A 25273-nucleotide genomic window follows, 5' to 3' on the forward strand; every position below is an offset into this window, starting at 1 on the left:
TCAAACTAGGAAGAAAGGATTTGTGATAGGTATATATTGATAATTTTAACTTGATTGTTAATAGAAGAAAAATAAATTAGACATTTGAAAGCAATGATTTAGTATATGTAGCTGTTAAAGATTTTTGCTTATCAAACAGAACAGGGCATATCATACGAACAGTATATACTCAACGAGTATTGGATGTTTCTTTGTTCAAGAGAAATAAGCAAAGGTAGAGTTATATATATGCTGTTGGCAGTCCTTTTGTCTGCAAGAATCCTCCAGTGCTGGTTAGAATTCTCATACAGTGATGTGGGATATATGTGGGGAGTGGTAGGTGATAGGAAAAGAGGATCAAGAATATGGGCCAGTCATGGCTGGGGCTGGCATACTAGCAGAAATTTACTGTTTTCCCAAAGTAGTTTATGCTTGTTTTAGCTTGATTTAGCCAGTCTTGTGGTTTTATTTATGGCCTACCATGCCTAATTTTTGGCATCTCAAGTAGTCATAAATTTTAGTGAATTGCTTACAAGTAAGGGGCATATTATAAAAGTGTAATTAATGTATTCCCTAAACTTCAAAGAAGTGTTACATGCTTTTTCTACTTGATTAAAAAAAAATGTATGGAAATGTTTATATTTGAATCTCAGGGGAGCTTAACCACCATTTAGAGTTGAGTTCGTAAGAAAATGTTCCGTGAGCTGTATGTATTGCAGGCAAATATTTATGTGTTCTTACCCCAGCGCCGGGGGCTTAGAGGAAGGAGTTAGTGAAATCTACAGAGGTGGTCCAGGGAGTAGGTAAAAGGGTGGCATTGGAGCCAGGCAGCCTAAATTTGCTTGTCCACCTCCTAGCTAGGTGACCTCAGGCAAATTGCTTAATTTTTCTGCTTTCCATATTTACTTGATGTTTTTTTTTTACACTTCTTATAGTTACAGGAGTTTGCTTTTGAATTAAGACAAAGATAAGCTCTTAAAATAACAGATAAATGAAATAAATAATGGTGCAAGTTTCTCTTTGGTTGCAACATGTGATTATTTATTCTTCTCCTTTATTTTATCCCTAAATTGCCTATATTTTCTAAGGCAGACTCTAATTTTTATTAACTTTTAAACTTTTGGTATTAACAGAAATAGCAACAAAAACAAAACATAGAAATTACTGGTTGTCTTACAAAGCATGGGAATTTTAGAAGCTATTATATATCACAACTTGACCTGAGAATAATAATGAGAGTTCATTTTATTTTTATGACAAATTACCTTGTGGTGCAAACTTTGTTTAAATGGTGAAAAGTTGTAAACTTGGTTGTTTAATGTTGATTTTTAAAAAGGATATCTATTTTTTTTATTATTATATTTGAGGCTAAGTAGTTTTTAAAGTTGTGATTATGATTACCTTTTGAAGTCATGGGAAGCTGGCAGGATGAATCCCTGGTGTCACAGTTGGAATGCTGAACCTTTTCTCCCCATGGATATGTTGTTGTAGATTTGATTTGCTGGTCTGAAGAGCTTAACCACTAAGTTAGTAAGAGTAGGTTATTTATTTAGCCAGAATTCGTTTAAGAAAATGTTCCTTACAACATGTATATTTTCTGTGGTAAAGCTACACTTGAAAGTTGACTGCCTATGTGTGTGTGCTCAGTTGCTAAGTCGTGTCTGACTGTGTGACCCCATGGACCCCATGGACTGTAGCCCACCAGGTTCCTCTGTCCATGGCAGTCTCCAGGCAAGAATACTGGAGTGGGTTGCCGTTTCCTTCTCAATGACTGCCTGTAATATGACCAAACTACTGAGACATTTAAACATTTGTTCATGGGTATTTGCTGGCCACATTTAGTGGTAATTGTTTTGCTATTTCAGTATTTAATATGAATGACAGAAAACTCATTAATCTTGGTGCAGAACCAGTATATATGACAAAACAAACTTTTTTGGTGCGAAAACCTCTTGAGAGTCTATTGAAAATAAGGGGTGTCATCCCATCCTTAGGATGTCAGTGCAGTGGCTCATTCTTTAGTGCTCATTTGAGTCCGCAAGTCAGTTGAACAAATATGATCAAATATTTTCCTGGTTTTTGCCATCGTCCTTTTTCTTTTTATGTCTGTATACTTTAGTGCATTTTTGATGGGCATCTAGCTCTTTTAGCTACCCAGTTTCTCAAATTTATAAGAAATTTTCATGATTCCAAAGAGCAGGATGCTAAAATAAAGTATCCAGTTTGTAAGTACGCAAACTCTGGTATCATTGTAGTCTCTGAGAGCCAGATCTCCTACCCAATCTTTTTCACTTCTTTCCTAATGAGTGTTTCTGTAGTTAATAAGGGCACTGAGTGATTTGGTATTTAGATTTTGAAGACGTGGATTTTTTTAAAAGGCTTGCTGCTTATTTATGGCTGTGCTGGCTCTTCTTTTCCATGTGTGCGTGCTCTAGTTGCAGTGATCTGGAGCTTCTCTTCGTTGCGGCACGGGGCCTCGCATTTCAGTGGCTTCTCTTGTGATGCTGAGAACAGGCCCTGGGACACGTGGCCTTCAGTAGTTGCGGTGTGTGGACTCAGTAGTTACGGTGCAAGGGCTTGATTGCCCCCCAGCTTGTGGGACCTTCCCGGACCAGGGATTGAACCCATGTCCCCTGCATTGCTCGGTGGATTTTTAACCACTAGACCACCAGGAAAGCCCTGCATATGGATCTATAGCTGGTTGGCACCATTTCTTCCAAGAAATGTTACAACTGATTATCTTCTTAAAAACAACTTTGAGATATAATTAATGTACCATGAAGAAGTGAAGTGAAGTTCCTCAGTCCAGTCCGACTCTTTGCGACCCCATGGACTGTAGCCCACCAGGCTCCCCCATCCATGGGATTCTCCAGGCAAAAACACTGGAGTGGGTTGCCATTTCTTTCTCCAGGGGATCTTCCCGACCCAGGGATCAAATCCAGGTCTCCCACATTGCAGGCAGATGCTTTAACCTCTGAGCCACCAGGGAAGCTGTACCGTACTGTTAACCAATTTAATGGGTACAATTTAATGATTTTTAGTGTATTCACAGTTGTGTGGCATCACTATCAATTTTAGAACATTTTCATCACTCTGAAAAGAAATCTCATGACCTTTCACAGTCATTACCCATTTCCCTCCCAACTTCTCCAGCACTAGGCAGCCACTAATATTCTCTCTGGACATTTCATATAAATGGAATTGTAAAAAATGTAGTCTTTTATGACTGACAGTATCATGTGTTTAAGTTTTATTCATATTGTAGCATGTATCAGAAATTCATTTGTTTTTATTGTCAAATTATAATTCCATTGCATGGATATACTACATTTTATTTGTACATTCATCGGTTGATATAAGTTTGGCTTGTTTCCACTTTTGGCTGGTAGGAATCATGCTGCTGTGAATATTTGTACAAGTTTTTCTGTGGATATATGGATATGTGTTCCAAAGAATAGCAAGGACATAAGAAAGCCTTCCTAAGTCAACAGTGCAAAGAAATAGAGGAAAACAATAGAATGGGAAAGACTAGAGATCTCTTCAAGAAAATTAGAGATACAAAGGAAACATTTCATGCAGAGATGGGCTCAATAAAGGACAGAAATGGTATAGACCTAACAGAAGCAGAGATGTTAAGAAGAGGTGACAAGAATACACAGAAGAACTATACGAAAGAGATTTTCCTGACTCAGATAACCACAATGGTGTGATCACTCACCTAGAGCCAGACATCCTGGAATGTGAAGTCAAGTGGGCCTTAGGAAGCATCACTGTGAACAAAGCTAGTAGAAGTGATGGAATTTCAGTTGAGCTCTTTCAAATCCTGAAAGATGATGCTGTGAAAGTGCTGCACTCAATATGCCAGCAAATTTGGAAAACTCAGCAGTAGCCACAGGACTGAAAAAGGTCAGTTTTCATTCTAATCCCAAAGAAAGTGTCAAAGAATGTTCAAACTACTGCACAATTGCACTCATTTCACACACTAGGAAAGTAATGCTCAAAATTCTCCAAGCTAGGCTTCAGTAGTACGTGAACTGAGAAACTTCCAGACATTCAAGCTGGATTTAGAAAAGACAGAAGAACTAGAGATCAAATTGCCAACATCCATTGGATCATAGAAGAAGTAAGAGAATTCCAGAAAAACATCTACTTCTGCTTCATTGGCTTTTACATTGCTTCATCTACATCTGCTTCCTTTGACTGTGTGGATTACAACAAACTGTGGAAAATTCTTCAAGAGATGGGAATACCAGACCACTTTACCTGCCTCCTGAGAAATCTGTATGCAAGACAAGAAACAACAGTTAGAACTGGACATGGAACAACAGACTGGTTCCAAATTGGGTAAGGAGTACGGCAAGGCTATATATTGTCACCCTGCTTATTTAACTTACATGCAGAGTACATCATGCGAAATGCTGGGCTGGATGAAGCACAAGCTGGAATCAAGATTGCTGGGAGAAATATCAGTAACCTCAGATATTGCAGATGACACCACTCGTATGGCAGAAAGCAAAGAGGAACTAAAGAGCCTCTTGATGGAGGCTGAGTGAAAGAGGAGAGTGAAAAAATTGGCTTAAAACTCAGCATTCAAAAAACTAAGATCATGGCATCCAGTCCCATCACTTCATGGCAAATAGATGGGGAAACAATGAAAACAGTGATAAGACTTTATTATCTCTGGGTCCAAAATCACTTCACATGGTTGACTGTAGCCATGAAATTAAAAGACAACTGTTCCTTGGAAGAAAAGGAACCTAGACCAACCTAGAGAGCATATTAAAAAGCAGTGACATTACTTTGCCAACAAAGGTCCATCTAGTCAAAGCTATGGTTTTTCTAGTAGTTATGTATGGTGTGAGAGTTGGACTATAAAGAAAGCTGTGCTTGTTTAGTTGCTCAGTTGTGTTGGACTCTTTGCGAGTCTGACACACATGGACTGCAGGCCACCAGACTCCTCTGTCCATCGGGATTCTCTGGGCAAGACTATTGGAGTGGGTTGCCATGCCTTCCCCCAGGGGATCCTCCCAACTCAAGGATTGAACCCAGGTCTTCTGTACTGCAGACTGATTCTTTACCATCTGAGACACCAGGGACCTTGGCGCCAAAGAACTGATACATTTAAACTGTGGTATTAGAGAAGACTCTTGAGAGTCTGTTGGACTTCAAGGAGATCCAACCAGTCCATCCTAAAGGAAATCAGTCCTAAATATTCATTGGAAGGGCTGATGCTGAGGCTGAAGCTCCAATACTTTGGCCACCTGATGTGAAGAACTGTCTCATTTGAAAAGACCCTGATGCTGAGAAAGATTCAAGGCAGGAGAATAGGGGGCTGACAGAGGACGAGATGGCTGGATGGCATCACTGACTCGATGGACATGAGTTTGAGTTAACTCCGGGAGTAGGTGATGGACAGGGAGGCCTGGCGTGCTGCAGTCCATGGGGTCGCAAAGAGACACGACTGAGCGACTGAACGGAACTGATGGATATGTACCTAGGAGTCAAGTTGCCTGGTTATTTGCTAATTGCCAAGCTATTTTACTAAATGGCTGTACCATTTTACATTCTTACTGTGGAGTATGAGGATTCTAGTTTCTTTCTTTTTTCTCTTTAACCTCCTTTTTTTAAACATCCTTGCCAGTGCTTTCTTTTTTATTGTAGTCATTCTAGTAGTGTGAAGTGGTATCTCATTATGATTTGCATTTCCCTAATAGTAATGTTGAGTGACTTTTCATGTACTTAGTGGCCATTTGTATAGTTTCTTTAGAAAAATGTCTATTTGGATCCTTTGCCCATTTAAAAATTGTCTTTTTGAGATAAAGTTTTAAAATATATTCTAGATACAAATCACTTATCAAATATAGGTGAAATTTTTCTTCCATTTTGTAGGGGTTTTTTTTTTTTTTTAAACTTTTTTGATTTACTTTTCAGCAGGAAAGTTTTAAATCTTAATGAAGCCTAATTGTGTATTTTTTTGTTGTTGCTTGTGGTTTGGGTGTTATATCTCAGAAATCATTGTCTAATCCAAGGTCATGAAAATTCTCTTCTGTGTTTTCTTCTAAGAGTTTTATAATTTTAGTGCATGTATTTAGGCTTTGGTTCATTTTAAGTTAATTTTTGTATATAGTTAAAGGTATCAGTTGTATATTTAAAGTTACTTAACTGTTTTAATTCTTAGGGATTTATTATAGATGTAGAATATTTTGATATTATCCAAGTTTTTAGTGCTTTACTGTGGTCTAAAAAGTCATTTGTTTAGGTTTCTTGCCACTGATCTATCTTTAGACATACTCTCTTCTTTTGACTAGCTTTCATATAGCTCATGTAGTGCAGACATGATGCCACATAATAAATACAGAATTTGGAGTTCGGGCACCCTTTACTTGAGTGACATCTCATAGCATTTGTCAATAAAGCTTCTAATTCTTCTGCCAGTGGATTATTTTCTATGATTTTGGTTAGATGGTTCATGTGACTGAGTGGATCCAATGGCATAATTTTAAAAGCAAACATATTCTCAGTCTTTTTTTTTTCTTTTAATTTTTTTTTTAACCGAAAATTTTTGTTTCAGGGAAGAGCCAATCAGCAATGTTGTGCTACTTTCAGGTGAACAGAGAAGGGACTCAGACACACATACACATTATTTTCAATATTTATCAATCATTATATTTAAATTGTAGCATTTGCCAGTTTGATCAGGTCTTTATAGTTACCTAAAGTTTTTATGTAATTGCTGTGACTATATTAGAGAATAAAGTGTTTCAAATTCAGTTGTTTTCAAGAGATTTTTATCATTGAAGATGGAATAAGAGTGGATAATTTAGCCAAAAATATATGGAGTGCTGAAAGTGAATTAGACACTGCGATAGACACTGTACTATTACCAGGAATACAAAGTTGGAGAAGTCACTAATGTCAAGGATCCACGCTTGAGTTGGGAGACATAATGTGCTTTGGCATAGTCAATAAAGCAGAAATAGATGTTTCTCTGGAACTCTCTTCCTTTTTCTATGATCCAGAAGATGATGGCAATTTGATCTCTAGTTCCTCTGCCTTCTCTAAATCCACCTTGAACATCTGGAAGTTCATGGTTCGTGTACTGTTGAAGCCTGGCTTGGAGAATTTTGAGCATTACTTTACTAGCGTGTGAGATGAGTGCAATTGTGCAGTAGTTTGAGCATTCTTTGGCATTGGCTTTCTTTGGGATTGAAATGAAAACTGACCTTTTCCAGTCCTGTGGCCACTGTGGAGTTTTCCAAATTTGCTGGCATATTGAGTGCAGCACTTTCACAGCATCATCTTCCAGGATTTGAAATAGCTCAACTGGAATTCCATCATCTTCACTAGCTTTGTTCGTAGTGATGCTTCCTAAGGCCCACTTGACTTCACAGTCCAGGATGTCTAGCTCTAGGTGAGTGATCATACCATTGTGGTTATCTGGTTTATGAAGATCTTTTTTGTATAGTTTTTCTGTGTATTCTTGCCACCTCTTCTTAATATCTTCTGCTTCTGTTGGGTCCATACCATTTGTCTTTTATTGTGCCCATCTTTGTATCTCTAATTTTCTTGAAGAGATCTCTAGTCTTTCCCATTCTATTGTTTCAAGTTTAGTTAGGAATTAAAGAACTTGATGAACACTGTTCCCTTAATGATTTTAGTAAGGATAATGTGAGAACGTTTCTGTTAGTTCCTGCTCAGAATGTTGTTGACAGTATAAAATAGAACAAAGAAAACAACACATCTCTTAATTTCATTTTGACTGTGGACTTCCCAGGTGGTACTAGCAGTAGAGAACCTGCCTGCCAGTGCAGGAGTTGGAAGAGACATGGGTTCAATCCCTGGGTTGGGAAGATCCCTTGAAGAACGGCATGGCGACCGACTCCACTATTCTTGCCTGGAGAATCCCATGGACAGAGGAACCTGATGGGCTACAGTCCATGGGGTCACAAAGTGACTTAGCATGCACATGTGGATTAAGAAATAGTTCTGGATTAAGAACTAGTTTCTTGCATTCTATATTATTTAAGTCCCTTTTTGTTCAGTTGTTTAGTCATGTCTGACTCTTTGTGACCCCATAGACTGCAGTAGGCCAGGCTTCCTTGTCCTTCACTATCTCCCAGAGTTTGCTCAGACTTATGTCCATTGAGTCGATGATGCCATTCAACCATCTCATCGTTTCCATACACCATTAATTATCCAGATGAAATTTTCACTAAATTATATTAGTCTGGGAGATAGTGAAGGACAGGGAAGCCTGTCATGCTGACGTCCATGGAGTTGCAAAGAGGAACATGACTGAGTGACTACACAATGAATATTATATTCAGAAATAATGTTTCCAAACCATTCTTCCTTTAGAATATAGAGGGGCTAGAAAATGAAATGATATTTTTGGCACTTAATGCTAGTGTTAACATGGACAAAAAGTGCAGTTTAAAGTTTTGGTTTTTAACTTTTAATTTGCATTTATGAGGTATATTTGCTTGGATGTGTTTGCTTCAATTGTTTCTAATTTATTGAGGAGCGGCTTGGTCTATAAAAATGAGTTTTGAATCTCAAGTTTAAGATTTTCATGAGTGACAGTGAAAATGAATATTAACTTTTCACTATCATGATTTATTGAATAATTCCCAGTGATTATTAAGCACTCCTTATAATGAGTTATAAAAGTTTTGCTAAATGTTGTTTTAAAGTTTTGCTGAGATTTTTAATGACTTCTCTCATAGTACTGATAATTCTTCCTCCTCACGCTCAGTGTCTTTTAAATTCGTACGATTCCAATAGCTCTGAGAAGTATAGAGTAGGAAAAAATAATTTTACTCTCTGAAGGTAGCACCTCTTACAGCCCCTAGCTTGGGTATTTCTTATTTAATCAAGTTACCTAGTCCAGTGTGTAATATTGATTGGATTAGGTAGAGTTTATGGAGCAATGCAGTATTTAATTCAGCCCTTTTCTTTTGAGGACATATTTGAAACACCAATTTGTATACTTTATTAGATTTTCTTCTAAAAACTTGGTCTTTGGAGTGAGATTTGAAATTGAATCCTTGACCCCGTCACTTGTTAGCCATATGATTTTGGGCAAATTACTTAAATATCTCTGAGCTAGTATTCTCAGCAGTGAAAGAAAGGATATAGAATGAAAGTCATAGGGTTGTGTTCTGGGGATTACATGAGATAATTAAAGAGTCTAAAAGTGAAAGTGAAGTGGCTCAGTCACGTCCAACTCTTTGCGACCCATGGACCATAGCCTACCAGGATCCTCTGTCCATGGGATTTTCCAAGCAAGAGTACTGGAGTGGGGTGCCATTTCCTTCTCCAGGGTATCTTCCTGACCCAGGGATCGAACCTGGGTCTCCCGCGTCGTAGGCAGATGCTTTACAGTCTGAGCCACCAGGAAAGTCCTATTAAAGAGTCTGTTGCTGCTGCTGCTGCTGCTAAGTCGCTTCAGTTGTGTCCGACTCTGTGTGACCCCGGAGACGGCAGCCCACCAGGCTCCCCCATCCCTGGGATTCTCCAGGCAAGAACACTGGAGTGGGTTGCCATTTCCTTCTCCAATGCATGAAAGTGAACGTGAAGTCACTCAGTCGTGTCAGATTCTTCAGTTCAGTCGCTCAGTTGTGTCCAACTCTTTGTGACCCCATGAATTGCAGCACGCCAGGCCTCCCTGTCCATCACCAACTCCTGGAGTTCACTCAGACTCATGTCCATTGACTCAGTGATGGCATACAGCCATCTCATCCTCTGTCATCCCCTTCTCCTCCTGACCCCAATCCCTCCCAGCATCAGAGTCTTTTCCAATGAGTCAACTCTTCGCATGAGGTGGCCAGAGTACTGGAGTTTCAGCTTTAGCATCATTCCTTCCAAAGAAATCCCAGGGCCGATCTCCTTCAGAATGGACTGGTTGGATCTCCTTGCAGTCCAAGGGACTCTTAAGAGTCTTCTCCAACACCACAGTTCAAAAGCATCAATTCTTTGGCACTCAGCCTTCTTCACAGTCCAACTCTCACATCCATACATGACCACTGGAAAAACCATAGCCTTGACTAGACAGACCTTTGTTGGCAAAGTAATGTCTCTGCTTTTGAATATGCTATCTAGGTTGGTCATAACTTTCCTTCCAAGGAGTAAGCGTCTTTTAGTTTCATGGCTGCAGTCACCATCTGCAGTGATTTTGGAGCCCCCAAAAATAAAGTCTGACACTGTTTCCTCTGTTTCCCCATCTATTTCCCATTAAGTGATGGGATCGGATGCCATGATCTTCATTTTCTGAATGTTGAGCTTTAAGCCAACTTTTTCGCTCTCCACTTTCACTTTCATCAAGAGGCTTTTTAGTTCCTCTTTACTTTCTGCCATAAGGGTGGTGTCATCTGCATATCTGAGGTTATTGATATTTTTCTCGGCAATCTTGATTCCAGCTTGTGTTTCTTCCAGTCCAGCGTATCTCATGATGTACTCTGCATATAAGTTAAAGAAGCAGGGTGACAGTATACAGCCTTGACGTACTCCTTTTCCTATTTGGAACCAGTCTGTTGTTCCATGTCCAGTTCTAACTGTTGCTTCCTGACCTGCATACTGATTTCTCAAGAGGCAGGTCAGGTGGTCTGGTATTCCCATCTCTGACAGAATGTGGTCCATTGGAGAAGGGAATGGCAAACCACTTCAGTATTGTTGCCTTGAGAACCCCATGAACAGTATGAAAAGGCAAAATGATAGGATACTGAAAGAGGAACTCCCCAGGTCAGTAGGTGCCCAATATGCTACTGGAGATCATTGGAGAAATAATTCCAGAAAGAATGAAGGGATGGAGCCAAAGCAAAAATAATACCCAGCTGTGGATGTGACTGGTGACAGAAGCAAGGTCCAATGCTGTAAAGAGCAATATTGCATAGGAACCTGGAATGTCAGGTCCATGAATCAAGGCAAATTGGAAGTGGTCAAACAAGAGATGGCAAGAGTGAATGTCGACATTCTAGGAATCAGCGAACTGAAATGGACTGGAATGGGTGAATTTAACTCAGATGACCATTATATCTACTACTTCAGGCAGGAATCCCTCAGAAGAAATGGAGTGGCCATCATGGTCAACAAGAGAGTCTGAAATGCAGTACTTGCATGCAATCTCAAAAACGACAGAATGATCTCTGTTCGTTTCCAAGGCAAACCATTCAATATCACAGTAATCCAAGTTTATGCCCCAACCAGTAATGCTGAAGATCTGAAGTTGAACGGTTCTATGAAGACCTACAAGACCTTTTAGAACTAACACCCAAAAAAGATGTCCTTTTCATTATAGGGGACTGGAATGCAAAAGTAGGAAGTCAAGAATCACCTGGAGTAACAGGCAAATTTGGCCTTGGAATACGGAATGAAGCAGGGCAAAGACTAATAGAGTTTTGCCAAGAAAATGCACTGGTCATAGCAAACACCCTCTTCCAACAACACAAGAGAAGACTCTATACATGGACATCACTAGATGGTGAACACCGAAATCAGATTGATTATGTTCTTTGCAACCAAAGATGGAGAAGCTCTATACAGTCAACAAAAACAAGACCAGGAGCTGCCTGTGGCTCAGATCATGAACTCCTTATTACCAAATTCAGACTTAAATTGAAGAAAGTAGGGAAAACCACTAGACCATTCAGGTATGACCTAAATCAAATCCCTTATGATTATACAGCGGAAGTGAGAAATAGGTTTAAGGGCCTAGATCTGATAGATAGAGTCCGACTCTTAGTCCTGTGCTAAACCGGATGAATTCTTTCTTGCTCCTTCAGTCCGTCTTTGCTTTAGCCTTCTTCAGTTTCCCATAGGTTTCCTTGATAGAATTGTAAATATTAATTTTTTCAAAATTATTAAATATATTCAAATTATTGTCTTCTGGTAGTTCATGAAGTGTGAGGACAGTGAAAAAGCATGTTGGAAGTCTGCTGCTGTGTTGTATAAAAACATTGGCTTGAGAAACTTCTGATATGGTCTCTTACCATTTTTTATAATTTCGAAAAACTTCAAGGAAATTTAATTTTAAATCTGAGTTTATTGCTTTCCTTTTTGTGACATAATTGAATTTTCCCAAATGAATGAAAGTGAAAATTTAGCCATTCTTGAATAAATTATAATGACTAGATCAGCACTGTTCAGTTGGAATATTATTTGTGCCACATGTGTAATTTAAAATTTTGTAGAAGGTATATGAGAAGAAATCAGGTGGAATTAGTTTTAATAATATATTTTATTTAACTTCATATGTACAAAATCTCTTTCAACATATAATTGACCTAACAATTGTTAATGATATTTTACATTGTTTTGTGCTTCAAAATCAGAAATATCACGTGTTTTATACTTTGAGCACATTTCAGTTTGGACTAGATACATTTCAAGAGATACATGTGGCTAGTGGCCACTACATTATATGACATAGGTCTAGGTAAATAAAATGTAATATTACAACAATAGTGGGCTTTAGCTGTGTGTGATAGAACGTCAATAGTTATCGCTGGTTTAAAGCTTGTCTTTATGTTGTAGCAGTCACTTATGTGGATGGTGAAAATTTACCCATATTTGCAATCTCTGTCCCATAAATGATTTCACCAGTTATTCATTTTTCATTCCCAAAGACTTGTAAGTTTTCATAGGCCTAAAATATGCTCTTAGATGATTGAGAGAGTAAACCGAATTTAGTATACATTTGTTCTCTTCACATTCATAAAATCTGTAGGTGTGACATGAGCAAGTTTGTATTTTGAGAAGCTCCTCTTGGTTCACTGTGAAGAGATTGGAGAAGGTATGACAAGGCGGAGAGATAGTGGGAAGGCTATTGCAGTTTACAGCCCCTGATGGGAGGGTGTGTGGGTGGGAGATAAGATAGAAAGAAGGGGGCTTATAGTAGTAGCTTGAGGGTGATTGAAGAAATGGTTTTGTTTTTCTTTGCTTGTGTGCATTTTAAAGATGATTGAGACTTAAAGTGTAGATGTGAGGTGTCCTGTTGAGAAGAAGAAGATGAACATATGAGAGAAAAGGATAAGTGATAGGGTAATCCAGAGAAAAGATGGGAAGAGATGAAACTTGTATATAAAGATATATTTTTTTTTTGCATAGGTTTTGTCAAGTTGCCTTAAACTTTACAACTGTGGGAAATATCTGTCACTAAGAAAATCAAAGGATAAATTAAAGACTAGAGTTGTATTCTCCTCCATCTCCTTAGAAGGGAGAGAAAAGGTGAAATTAGAATTAAAATAAGAAGTGAGAGAGAGCTGACTTGTGGTTGCCAAGGGGGTGGGGGTTGGGAGAGGGATGGAGTGGGAGATTGGGGTTAGCAGACGTAAGCTGTTGTATTTGTTGTTCAGTCGCTAAGTTGTGTCCAGCTCTGTATGACTCTGGATTGCAGCACAGCCAGACTGCCCTGCCCTTCAGCGTCTGCTAGAGTCTGCTCAGGTTCATGTCTGTTGAGTTGGTGCTGCTAGCTAACCATCTCATCCTCTGCCACCCCCTTCTCTTTCGCTTCCAGTCTTCTCCAGCATCAGGGTCTTTTCTATTAAATATGGAATGGATAAACAACAAGGTTCTACTGTATAGCACTGGAAACTAAATCCTATGCTAAACCATGGTGGAAAAGAATATACATATGTGTGTGTAACTAGATCACTTTGCTCTACAGAAGTTGACACAACATTGTGAATCAACTTCAATTAAAAAAAAGTGATTTAGCAGCAGTTTGGATCAATAAGTATGTTTGAGACCAGAATGTATACTTGGCATCAGTAAATGGTAATACTTATTTAAAACTTTCTCACTCAGAAGATTTTATTTAAATATAAAATCTTAATGAAAGTAAACTGTTTTTATGTAAAGTTTTAATAGAACACAAAATGGCCAAGAGCATTGGTTCCACCTGTGCTGGTTTTAAGGCATGGAGACATGCTCAGGTTACCTCAGGTGATGGAGGATTTTTGTTTGGATTCTGAGGGAAGGAGGCCCAACACAGTCAGTGTCTGCTGTTGGGATGACACAGTTTCTGGGAGCTCACATGGTGTCTCCTCAATCCACAGTCCCTGCCCTTGACCTCCCTCCTGCCAACCCGTGGAAACCCTTTTCACACAAAATCAGTAGTTAAAAGACATACAAGAATTGAGCTTCACGGATTTGAGTGAAGTTAGGAAGCTGATCTCTGCCAGACTTTTTTGTCTCTTCTGCCTCTCTGAGGTATCTTCCTTTTTTCTTCTTCCTGTGGTCTTCCTGGGGGTCTGTAGGAATGTGTGAAGACTTCTCTAACACCAGTCATTCCTCATCAGCTAGAAGAACAGCAGTTCTGTTGCCACATTTTTGCTTTAGTGGCTCATTGGCAACTCAAGTAAATGCCATTCCCCTTGGCTGCTGAACCTGACTCCCCTTTTTCTGGTCACCTTCTTATGACTTTGCTTCTGTCTGTCGTTATACTGTGACTAGTGTCAGCTTCTCCTGCTAATACCGTCTTTATGTCTCATTCAAGTGCCTCAACAGACAAGCCCTCATTGAATTGATTAGTTAGTATCCAAGCAGAATCACTTCTGTAGGGGTCTGCCGGGCTCCCTCATGTCTGGTTCTAAAAGTGGCTGCCATTGGCACAGAGGCCAATTCTTCGTCCTTTGGCATGCCGCTAAGCTACTGGGGGCACATGGCATAGTGACTGGGTGGAGGACTCCACCTTCTGCTTTCCTCAGAAGGTGGCTGTGGACGGTTTTTGGCCTATTCATTACATAGGACGCTCTTTACTTACTTTCTTGATACCACAGTTAATAAAAGATGGAGCACTTTTTTATTTGACTCTTCTTTTCTTATTGGTAATAATGATAACAGCCTAAGCTGTCACTCAGGTGTTGTCCATGTGCAGGGACTGTATCAGTCATTTTACACGCAGTAGTTCATGAACTATGTGATACGTCTTACTGATGAGAAAACTGAGTCACATTGAAATGTGAAGTGCCTTGTTTAGTGCTTACATCTTTTCACTAGTAGGGTGGGGAGGGTTAAATATAGGCAGTTAGCTTTCCAAACAACCAAGACTTAAAGTCTAGCATAACATTTCAGAGCTTCAACTGACCAGGGCGATCATATATCATATTTCTCCTATTTTATGTATGAGACGAGAGTTTAGGTGACTTGCTTAAGTATGCAGAGGCAAACTGCATTCAGTTCATTTCCAGTGAACTGAGTTTCCAAATCCTGGATGAGTCCTCTTTCTGCTTTTAAACAAGTACCTAAGATACAGAAACTTTTGAGTGTTAATCAGGAAACCCAAACAGAACAGTCTTATGGACTCTGTGGGAGAGGGAGAGGGTGGGAAGATTTGGGAGAATGGCATTGAAACATGTGAAACGTCATGTATGAAACGAGATGCCAGTCCAGGTTCAATACACGATGCTGGATGCTTGGGGCTGGTGCACTGGGACGACCCAGAGGGATGGTGTGGGGAGGGAGGAGGGAGGAGGGTTCAGGTTGGGGAACACATGTATACTAATTAAAAAAAAAAAAAAAAAAGGAAACCCAAACTTATTAAGTGTTAGCAGATATAGTAAGTGCATACATAATGTGTGTTATACACAATCATCCCTGGAGTCTTTTGTGTTTTTAGACTATTATTTAGCTTGAGGATGATATATATACTGAAAAGACACTGAGGTTGATTACTCACAAGAAATGTGTATTGAAGAAACTATTACCATTATTTTTGGCCGCACCGTGTGGCATGTGGGATCTTACTTCCACAACCCGGGACTGAACCTGTACCCGCTGTGGTGAAAGTGTGGAGCCTTACCGCCAGGGAGGTCCCAAAGAAACTGTTACTGATTTAATGTCCCTATGACTAGCTGAAGGTGAAAGTATTTTCTTGCCAGGTTTTAATCTTCCGGTGAGGTTATATGTGGCAGTGATTGAGAAGGTCCAACGTGAAGCATGATGGAGGAAATCAGTTGAAATTCAGTGAAGGTGCACTCTCCCAGTCAGTTCAGTCGCTCAGTTGTGTCCGACTCTTTGCGACCCCATGGACTGCAGCCCGCCAGGCTTCCCTGTCCATCACCAACTCCCGGAGCCTACTCAAACTCATCTCCATCATGTCGGTGATGCCATCCAACCATCTCATCCTCTGTTGTCCCCTTTTCCTCCCGCCTTCAGTCTTTCCCAGCATCAGGGTCTTTTCCAGTGAGTTGATTCTTCACATCAGGTGGCCAACGTATTGGAGTTTCAGCTTCAGCATCAGTCCTTCCAATGAACACCCAGGACTGATCTCCTTTAGGACTGACTGGTTGGATCTCCTTGCAGTCCAAGGGACTCTCAAGAGTCTTCTCCAGCACCACAGTTCAAAAGCATCAATTCTTCAGCACTCAGCTTTCTTTATACTCCAACTCTCACATCCATACATGACTACTGAAAAAACTATAGCCTTGACTAGACAGACCTTTGTTGGCAAAGTAATGTCTCTGCTTTTTAATACTGAAGAACATGCTGTCTAGGTTGGTCATAACTTTCCTTCCAAGGAGTAAGTGTCTTTTAATTTCATGGCTGCATTCACCATCTGCAGTGATTTTGGAGCCCCCCAAAATAAAGTCAGCCACTGTTTCCACTGTTTCCCCATCTATTTGCCATGAAGTGATGGGACTGGATGCCATGATCTTAGTTTTCTGAATATTGAGCTTTAAGCCAACTTTTTCACTCTCCTCTTTCACTTTCAAGAGGCTCTTTAGTTCCTCTTCACCTTCTGCCATAAGGGTGGTGTCATCTGCATATCTGAAGTTATTGATATTTCTCCCAGCAGTCTTGATTCCAGCTTGTGCTTCATCCAGCCCAGCGTTTCTCATGATGTACTCTGCATATAAGTTAAATAAGCAGGATGACAATATACAGCCTTGACGTACTCCTTTTCCTATTTGGAACCAGTCAGTTGTTCCGTGTCCAGTTCTAACTGTTGCTTCCTGACCTGCGTACAGGTTTCTCAAGAAGCAGGTCAGGTAGTCTGGTATTCCCAACTCTTTCAGAATTTTCCACAGTTTCTTGTGATCCACACAGTCAAAGGCTTTGGCATAGTCAATAAAGCAGAAATAGATGTTTTTCTGGAACTCTTTTGCTTTTTCCGTGATCCAGCGGATGTTGGCAATTTGATCTCTGGTTCCTCTGCCTTTTCTAAAACCAGCTTGACCATCTGGAAGTTCATGGATCACATATTGCTGAAGCCTGGCTTGGAGAACTTTGAGCATTACTTTGCTAGCGTGTGAGATGAGTGCAATTGTGCGGTAGTTTGAGCATTCTTTGGCATTGCCTTTCTTCGGGATTGGAATGAAAACTGACCTTTTCCAGTCCTGTGGCTGCTGCTGAGTTTTCCAAATTTGCTGGCATATTGAGTGTAGCACTTTCACAGCATCATAAAAACCTGTTTACTGATTTCTTGTATTCAAAGATGTCACAGTCTAATTTGGGGAAAAAAGACTTGCCTGAAGTTCATCATGGTTCAGTGAAATAAATGCTCATGGAGGTAAATACCAAGTTATGTGGAAACATTGATATTGCGATGGAGTGACTGGGTTATTAGGCAGGTATCAGGAAGATTACTGGTTAGCATATGAGGTAGTCTTTGGGTTGAGTCTTTAAGGAAGAGGAGGAGATTGCCAGGCTGACTGTGCCTGGAAGAGTATTACTGCATGAGGAAGCAATGCCAAGGAAGCACATGGTGTCTGAGGACTCAGGTCACCTGGTTTTGTGGTGGATGGTGGTGGGCTGGGCCTCATGACTGCAGCTGGACCATCCAGATTCACTAGGTCTCCACTTTTTGACCCTGAACCCACTTCCAAATTTTAAGCACAGCAATGTCAACTTGATCAAAAATTGTATCAGAATATTCATGTTTCTTTTTTTCTTAATTCCACCCCCCGAAGCATACATCCACTCTTGATAATCTTTCTAGTCATTTTTTAAATAAACTTGGGGGGGAAACCCTGAGAATTAGAGGGATTTCATTTCCTCCTTCCCATTTTATTGTTGAGCAATCCTAAAGCCTTTACTTTTCATTTGTGCTGTACTTTTAATTTATCTTTACCACTTGCTTATTGCCAAGTGTGAGGCTTTTTATGCAGTAGCTTGTTTTGTTTGGTTAAGGGAAAAGGATTGGCAAGGTGAGAATGGTTGTAAGAGTTGATAAAGCTGGAAGGTAGGCAGGGGCTAGTTCAGATAGTCAGAAGCCTTGTGTCTCATTTTGAGGAAGCTGTATTTTATAGTTGAGAGTCTCTAAAAGTCTGAAATGGATAAGGGGCAGAGCGGAGGGATTGGAGGAGGGGAATGAGAAGATCAGCTTTACATTTTTGAAAGGTAATTTTGGCTTTGTTGAGGAAGATGGATTAGAGAAGGAACAGTGTAGACAAGGGAGCGGTGGTCCCCACCAGCAGCTTCACCTGGGAATTTGTTAGAACTGCAGATTCTCAGGTCCCACCCCAGACATATTGAGTCAGAAACTCTGGGAGTAGGGTGCAGCAGTGTGTGTTTCATTTGATTCTGATGAATGCGAAAGTTTAACTAACGTGATGTAAAGGCTGATGAGGCTGTACATTATGGTTTGCATTTGCCTTTCATGTTAATTATGTAGTCAGTTTTGTTGAGATGTTCATTATATTAGTATCTTACATTTCACAATCAAGAGAAATAGAATAACTAGGATTTTGTGATTCAGTTATTTATATGAAAGCCTAATATTAAGATTTGAAAAGTTGGGATAGTGTGGTGATAATACTTGGAAAAGGGAGGCAGTCTAGGATCATGTGGAACAGTATAAACTACAGTCATAGAGAAACACTTTGTAGAATAAAAGGAGTAAGAGGGGCTTAATCTTGAGTACTCTAGGTGTTGCCTGTATGTGACACTGATTTGTACTGTGGTACTTAAATCTGCAGTAGGGAACACTGAAGACATTGTTTTCAAGAAAAGGGGGACATGAACTCTTTGTGGAGCCCAAAGGAAGGGATGGATTTACTCAAGATTTGCTAAGATGCAATTGGTTCCACACAACTGTTAAGAGGTGGTCTATTTTTGTTCTTTAAATAATAGCAGTTGATTTGCATCTAACCTAGTTTTCATTTCTTTTTCTTTGAGGGTGTGAGGGCTGTGGGTTTAAATTTCAACTTTGTGGAAATGGGACTGAGTAAATCTGATAATCTTCTTTATTTTCCTCTGTTAGCTTAGCTGGGTGACCAAACATACAGATAAAGCAAATGCTTTGTAAATATTAATGTATCTTAAAGGATAAGTAACCTTTTTTTCTCCTTTGAATTTTATTCCAGGACCCATCAGTTACACAGGTGACAAGAAATGTCCCACCAGGACTTGATGAATACAATCCATTCTCAGATTCTAGAACAGTAAGACTATTCTTAATTGGACTACTTTTAAATATTAAAATGGAAATTAAATGGGATTTATATCTCAGTTATGGTTTCTTTTAAGTTGATTGTTAAATTTATATAAAACAAGCTGTTAGTGTTTTATTTAGAATTTAGCAAGTTCTCTTTTTTAAAAAAAAGGAATATTCCAAGTAATTGAAAATACCATGATGGTTCTACAAATTGCTAATAACCCCTCTAATATGTTATATTGCTACAGTTTTTTTAAACAGGGGAGATTTTTTGCTATCCATGTTGTTTTCATGGTAATACAGGGTGATGTTTTCTTACAGAGATGTTTGTACAGAACTGTACCATTAATATTTGTATGATTGTCATCTGAATTAGGTGATTCTGAATAAGACTAGCCTTCTCCTCTGGTCGACTAGAATCTCTGGAACTTTATCCGGCCTAGAAACATAATCTTCTCAAAATGAAGTCTTGGTTTATAAAATGAAGGAGTATGGACAAATCCCTCAAGGACGGGGTTCTCTACCTTTAATGCATGTTAAAAGCAGCTGGGCAACTTTATTACAGTGTCTGTTAGGGCCCTAATCCCTCATAAGGCAGCTTTTTGTTTTTCCTTTCATCCTTTAGATAATTTTATTGTGAGCCAGTTTTGAGGACTACTGAAGATAGGTTGAGAATTCTCTCTCAAAAATTCTCTGGCAAATAATTTTGTCTCCTGTATTTGAGCCTTTAGCTTAAATATCACACTCATGAGGCCCTTAGTTTTAAACATTGTTAGCTCCTGAAATTTTAGTCATCCTGATATTAAAGATATTGAAGTTCTTCAGTTCCGTGCTTGCATTTACATGTCAGCATAAGGATGCTTAATTGATCATCTCTTCCTGAAGATCATATTTTTCATAATCTAGAAAATAATCCTGGAAGATCATATAGGGTTTTGCTTGGAAATATCTTCATGGTTTATTAACTTTTTAGTTTTAGGAAGAAGTTTGTGCAAGATAAAAGCCCTAAAATAAGGGTGAACTTTTAAATTTCACTGTATTTCGAAGTCCTCATTTATTTTAACAGCCTCTGTTTAGCAACTGCAACCCAGGCTGAGATCATTAAGTTTTCACTGAGCATGTCAGTTGCATATTGAACCCTGTGAAATGACCAACAAGTTGACCAGTGTTGACATGTAAAGATAGCAATGTCATATGGCACAGCCTTATAGAAAACTGTGAAAAAGTACGAGATTGCAACTTGGTAGGAGTTGAAAGGAAGAAAAAGAGCCTGGTATATTTTATTCCACTATATGTAATTCTTCTAACATGATTTCTGGAGGGTAGAGATTTGATTGACTGTTAAAGTTTGCTGGTGATGAATAAAGAGAGATTTTTATATACTTTTTGGGAAGATTTTACTAGCAATAAATATGTTTAACCTTTTTACAGTAGTAGTTTTAGATTATTCTTTGTGGTAATGTTAATAGTAGTGTTCTTCAACAAGTTGTCTACTTTGTGCCCTCTGCTTTTACCTGTATTATCAAATTCTTATGACAACATTGAACACAGATATTTTCTGTTTCCTTTCACTGATAAAGAAACTGAAACACAAGTCATCTAGTTAGTAAGTGGCAGAACTGGTTTACGTAACTCATCTTTTTTTTTTTGTAAAGCTTTTGCCTTTTCCATTTTGCTCCTGCTGTCTTTAGAGGCAGATGCCTAAGAAGGCAATGGCACCCCACTCCAGTGCTCTTGCCTGGAAAATCCCATGGATGGAGGAGCCTGGTGGGCTGCAGTCCATGGGGTCGAGAAGAGTCGGACACGACTGAGCGACTTGACTTTCACTTTTCACTTTCATGCATTGGAGAAGGAAATGGCAACCCACTCCAGTGTTCTTGCCTGGAGAATCCCAGGGACGGGGGAGCCTGGTGGGCTGCCGTCTATGGGGTCGCACAGAGTTGGATATGACTGAAGCGACTTAGCAGCAGCAGCAGCAGCCTAAGAAATAGCAGGTATAGTCTTGGTCATGGAAATTTTCTCACCTAATTGGGATTTTAAAAAATTACACAAAGAAGATATATCCAGGAAAAAAAATATAAATTATGATTTTAAATGTTTGAGACTTTACAGTCAAGGAAAGATTTTCTGAAAGAATAGCTAGGCAATAATGAACAGCCAACTTACAATGAAACTTCTCTTAGATTTTATGAGCAATGATACAGTGTCAGAACCAGGAAAATTATTGATGTAAGAGCACTGATGCATTTTGCACTGAACTTTTTACATTGGGGAAAACACAGGTAAAATAATTTAAAATTTCAGAGTTCTTTTGTTTCATAAGGTATGATTTTAGAAATTTGTTTCCCCTCCTTTTCTGCAGCTGTGACTATTTTCTAAGACAGAGCAGGTGTACTTGGATAATTGGATTAAGTGATATTTTAGAACTCCAAATTCTATTTTAGTGGATTGTTGTTATCCATATTTGTCGTAGAAAAATATTTGTGACAGTGAAGCAATCTTCTAGATTGTTGCATAAGGGTGTGGTGAACTACTTGAGGTCTAGTAGGAAGATCCTTTAGCAGAATTAGTGTATAGCTTTGTTAAGACTTTAGAAAGTTCCTTTCTTTCTTATTTTTCTTTTTAGGTTTCCTTTTATATTTAATTTTCTGTTTGAGTGGAAATTTTAAGGAAAGTAACAAATATCTAAATAATTTTAATAATTTATATATTAATTCATAAAATACCATGTAATTTTTAGACTGAGGGTTGGCAGGATACTGTAAATGTGGTAGTCTGAATTGAGATGTGCTATGAAGTAGAAGATAGTCTTTGGTTATGAAATAATTTTTTTGTTTGAACTCAAAATGCAGTTTACCTCTGGTATTATGTTGAGCATGATGGGTTCCCTGGCTTACCCTCTAAAACTTAATATATAAATTACTAGAAGAATTAGTTCATCCTTGAGAATTGTTACATATTTAGGGGGAATGTTTTCCTTTTAAATTAGGCAACAGTTTAAAATGCCTGTTGCAACTTGATTCTCAACAAGCTTCAGCCACTGGTGATGGCATTCATGGCTTCAGACAGGACTTTTTCTGGCAAGTATTGAAGCGTAGGAGTACGGAGACAGCCCTGTCTGTGTGTATGGAGGAAGTGTGGTACTGTTGGTAAAATCTTCAGTGACGCTTCTCATGGCCTCGTTTACTGTCATGCTGTTTTCCTTCAGGAATAGGCTGTTTCGTTTCTTTCCTGTTCTGCTGGTTGTTGGTATTTATGATTTCTGTCACATAAAGCAGCAAGATCTGCAGAAGAACCAAGAGAAGAAAATTCCAAGTACTAGCATGCTTAGGCGGTCATTTATGACCGTAAAGGACATAGATAATTGATTTATGTAAATAGGAACTGCCTCTAAGTCAGTTCAGGACATGGAGTAGACTGAGAATCATAAGACCTGGATTCTAGTCTAGTCCCTACCACTAATTAGTTGCTACCTTTAGGAAGCCATCTAACCTCTTTGGGCATTTTTAAAAATTTTTATTTTTAATTGAATGATAATTGCTTTACAATGTTGTGTTGGTTTCTGCCATACGTCTACATGACTCGGCCATAGATATCCACATGTCCCCTCCCTCTTGCGCGTAGAACCTCCCTTCCACCTCCCACCAGATCCCACCGCTCTCGCTTGTCGCAGAGCACCTGCTCTATACACAACTTCCCTTTAGCTATCTGTTTGTGCATTTTTTTTTTCCCCAAATGTGTAACAGTGGAACTAGAGAGGAAGATTTGAGTTAAATAATTTCTAATGTCAACTTTTCTTTTGATAATGGATTAAGATTTTAGCTCCAGGAACTGACTGGTTAGTACATAGTATTTTTACCTATTTTTAATACTGCAAAAGCAATTTCTGTACTGTAATAACTTTTCATTTTCTTTTGGCATACATTTCTGTAAATTTTTTTTTCTTTCTCCTTTGCTTCTTGTCTTTGTTGGAGCTCATAATCTGTCCCTTCAGAAACCTTCTTTGTTTTTAGTCTCATTTAATGTTAACTATTGCCTTCTAGTGTCATCGGCTGGAAGCACCTGAGTCGTCTTTGTCTCAAACAGCTTCGTATCCTACATCTAATCAGTAGCCACATCCTGTCATTTATACCTCCAGGAGAGATTATGTGTCTGTCCTTTTCGTTCCTACTAAACTGTCCTAATTCAGGTACTCATGTGAGATAATACAATGGCCTATCTACTTACCTGTCTCTAGTTTCTCTTCTTCAAATCTTTTTTTTTCTGGCTGTGACTAGAATTATTTTTTTAAGGCCAAGTTCGGATTAGGTCTTCACTCCTTAGAAATGTGTCATACGGGAGACCCAGGTTTGATCCCTGGGTTGGAAAGATCCCCTGGAGAAGGGAAAAGGCTACCCACTCCAGTATTCTTCCCTGGAGGATTACATGGACAGAGGAGCCTGGCAGGCTACAGTTCATGGGGTTAAGAATAACGAATGCCAAGTACATTTTTTGCTTCCCTGGTAGCTCAGCTGGTAAAGAATCTGCTTGCAATGCAGGAGACCCTGGTTCAATTCCTAGGTTGGGAAGATACCCTGGAGAAGGGATAGGCTACCAACTCCAGTATTCTTGGGCTTCCCTGGTGGCTCAGACGGTAAAGAAACCGCCTGCAATGTGGGAGATCTGGGTTCGATCCCTGGGTTGTGAAGAAGAGGATGGTGTGGCAACCCACTCCAGTATTCTTGCCTGGAGAATTCCCATGGACAGAGGAGCCTAGTGGTCTGCAGTCCATGGGATCTCAAAGAGTTGGAAACCACTGAGCGACTAAGCACAGTATCTTTTTTTAAAAAAAAATTTATTACTTTATCTTTTAGAGCAGTTTTAGGTTTGTAGAGAAATTGAGCAGAAAGTAGAAAGTCTCATCAGACTTCTCCCCTTGACTGTCTTTTAAATCTTATCTTCTAATGTGCTGTTTGCTCCAGCTAAAGTCATCTACTTTCTAACTCACAACCCATTGAGACTACTTCCTCTAGTCATTGACTGGAGTAAAGAGATACTGTGTGCTCATAAGCCTGGCTCCCCTAGACTATGCTCACCTCCTTTAATGGGTCAAGATGAATCTCTCATAGTAGATATATTCATTTTCTACTGTTATGTAACAAATTACTACAGACTTAGCAGCTTGAAAAAGCACACATTTATTATTTTATCATGTCTATAGGTCAGGAGTTTGGACACAGCTTAACTGGGTCATTTGTTCAGGGTTTCACACGGTTGTGATCAAGGTGTTGTCTGGGCTCCATTCTCATCCAAAGGCTTGATGGGAAAGATCGTTTCCACGCTCATTCAGGTTGTTGGCAGAATTAATATCCTTGTGGTTGTATGACTAGGGGCCCCAGCTGTTGGCTGGCTATCAGCTGGAGACCACCCTCAGGCTATTGATGCTGTCCACAGTTCCTAGAGGCTGCATGGTTTCTTGCCACAGGGGTTTCCCCATCATGGCTACTCATTTCAGAGAGTCTGCAGAGTTTCTCACACTGTTGTACTAAAATAGAGTACCTCTATTATATAATGTTGGAGAAGGCAATGGCACCCCACTCTAGTACTTTTGCCTGGAAAATCCCATGGATGGAGGCGCCTGGTAGGCTGCAGTCCATAGGGTCACTAAGAGTCGGACATGACTGAGCAACTTCGCTTTCACTTTTCACTTTCACGCATTGGAGAAGGAAATGGCAACCCACTCCAGTATTCTTGCCTGGAGAATCCCAGGGACGGGGGAGCCTGGTGGCTGCCGTCTATGGGGTCACACAGAGTCGGACACGACTGAAGTGACTTAGCATAGCATAGCATAGCATTATATAATGTAATCAAGGGAATGATACCCTGTCATTGTTACCATATTTTGTTGATTAGAAGCATATCACAGGTCATACATACACT

The 25273-nt window shown here is 39.4% G+C and overlaps 1 protein-coding gene across 5 annotated transcripts in view; it reads left to right on the top strand.

The window, feature by feature from the left end:
• The window catches only part of SCAMP1 (secretory carrier membrane protein 1), a 151560-nt gene that overhangs the window by 11955 nt on the left and 114332 nt on the right, over positions 1 to 25273 (top strand). For 3 of the 5 annotated variants that reach the window (XM_070377255.1, XM_005899713.2, XM_005899715.3), the window contains exon 2: positions 19284 to 19361. The exons of the other annotated variants lie outside the window; for them this stretch is intronic. Coding sequence is in view for 2 of the 3 variants with exons in the window: in XM_005899713.2 (XP_005899775.1) it covers positions 19284 to 19361 (78 nt within the window). In the remaining variant the exon portion in view is untranslated. The remainder of the gene's footprint in view (positions 1 to 19283; positions 19362 to 25273) is intronic. 5 annotated transcript variants of the gene reach the window in all.

This window comes from Bos mutus, chromosome 10 (assembly GCF_027580195.1).
Source record: "Bos mutus isolate GX-2022 chromosome 10, NWIPB_WYAK_1.1, whole genome shotgun sequence".
Taxonomy (NCBI): Eukaryota; Metazoa; Chordata; class Mammalia; order Artiodactyla; family Bovidae; genus Bos; species Bos mutus.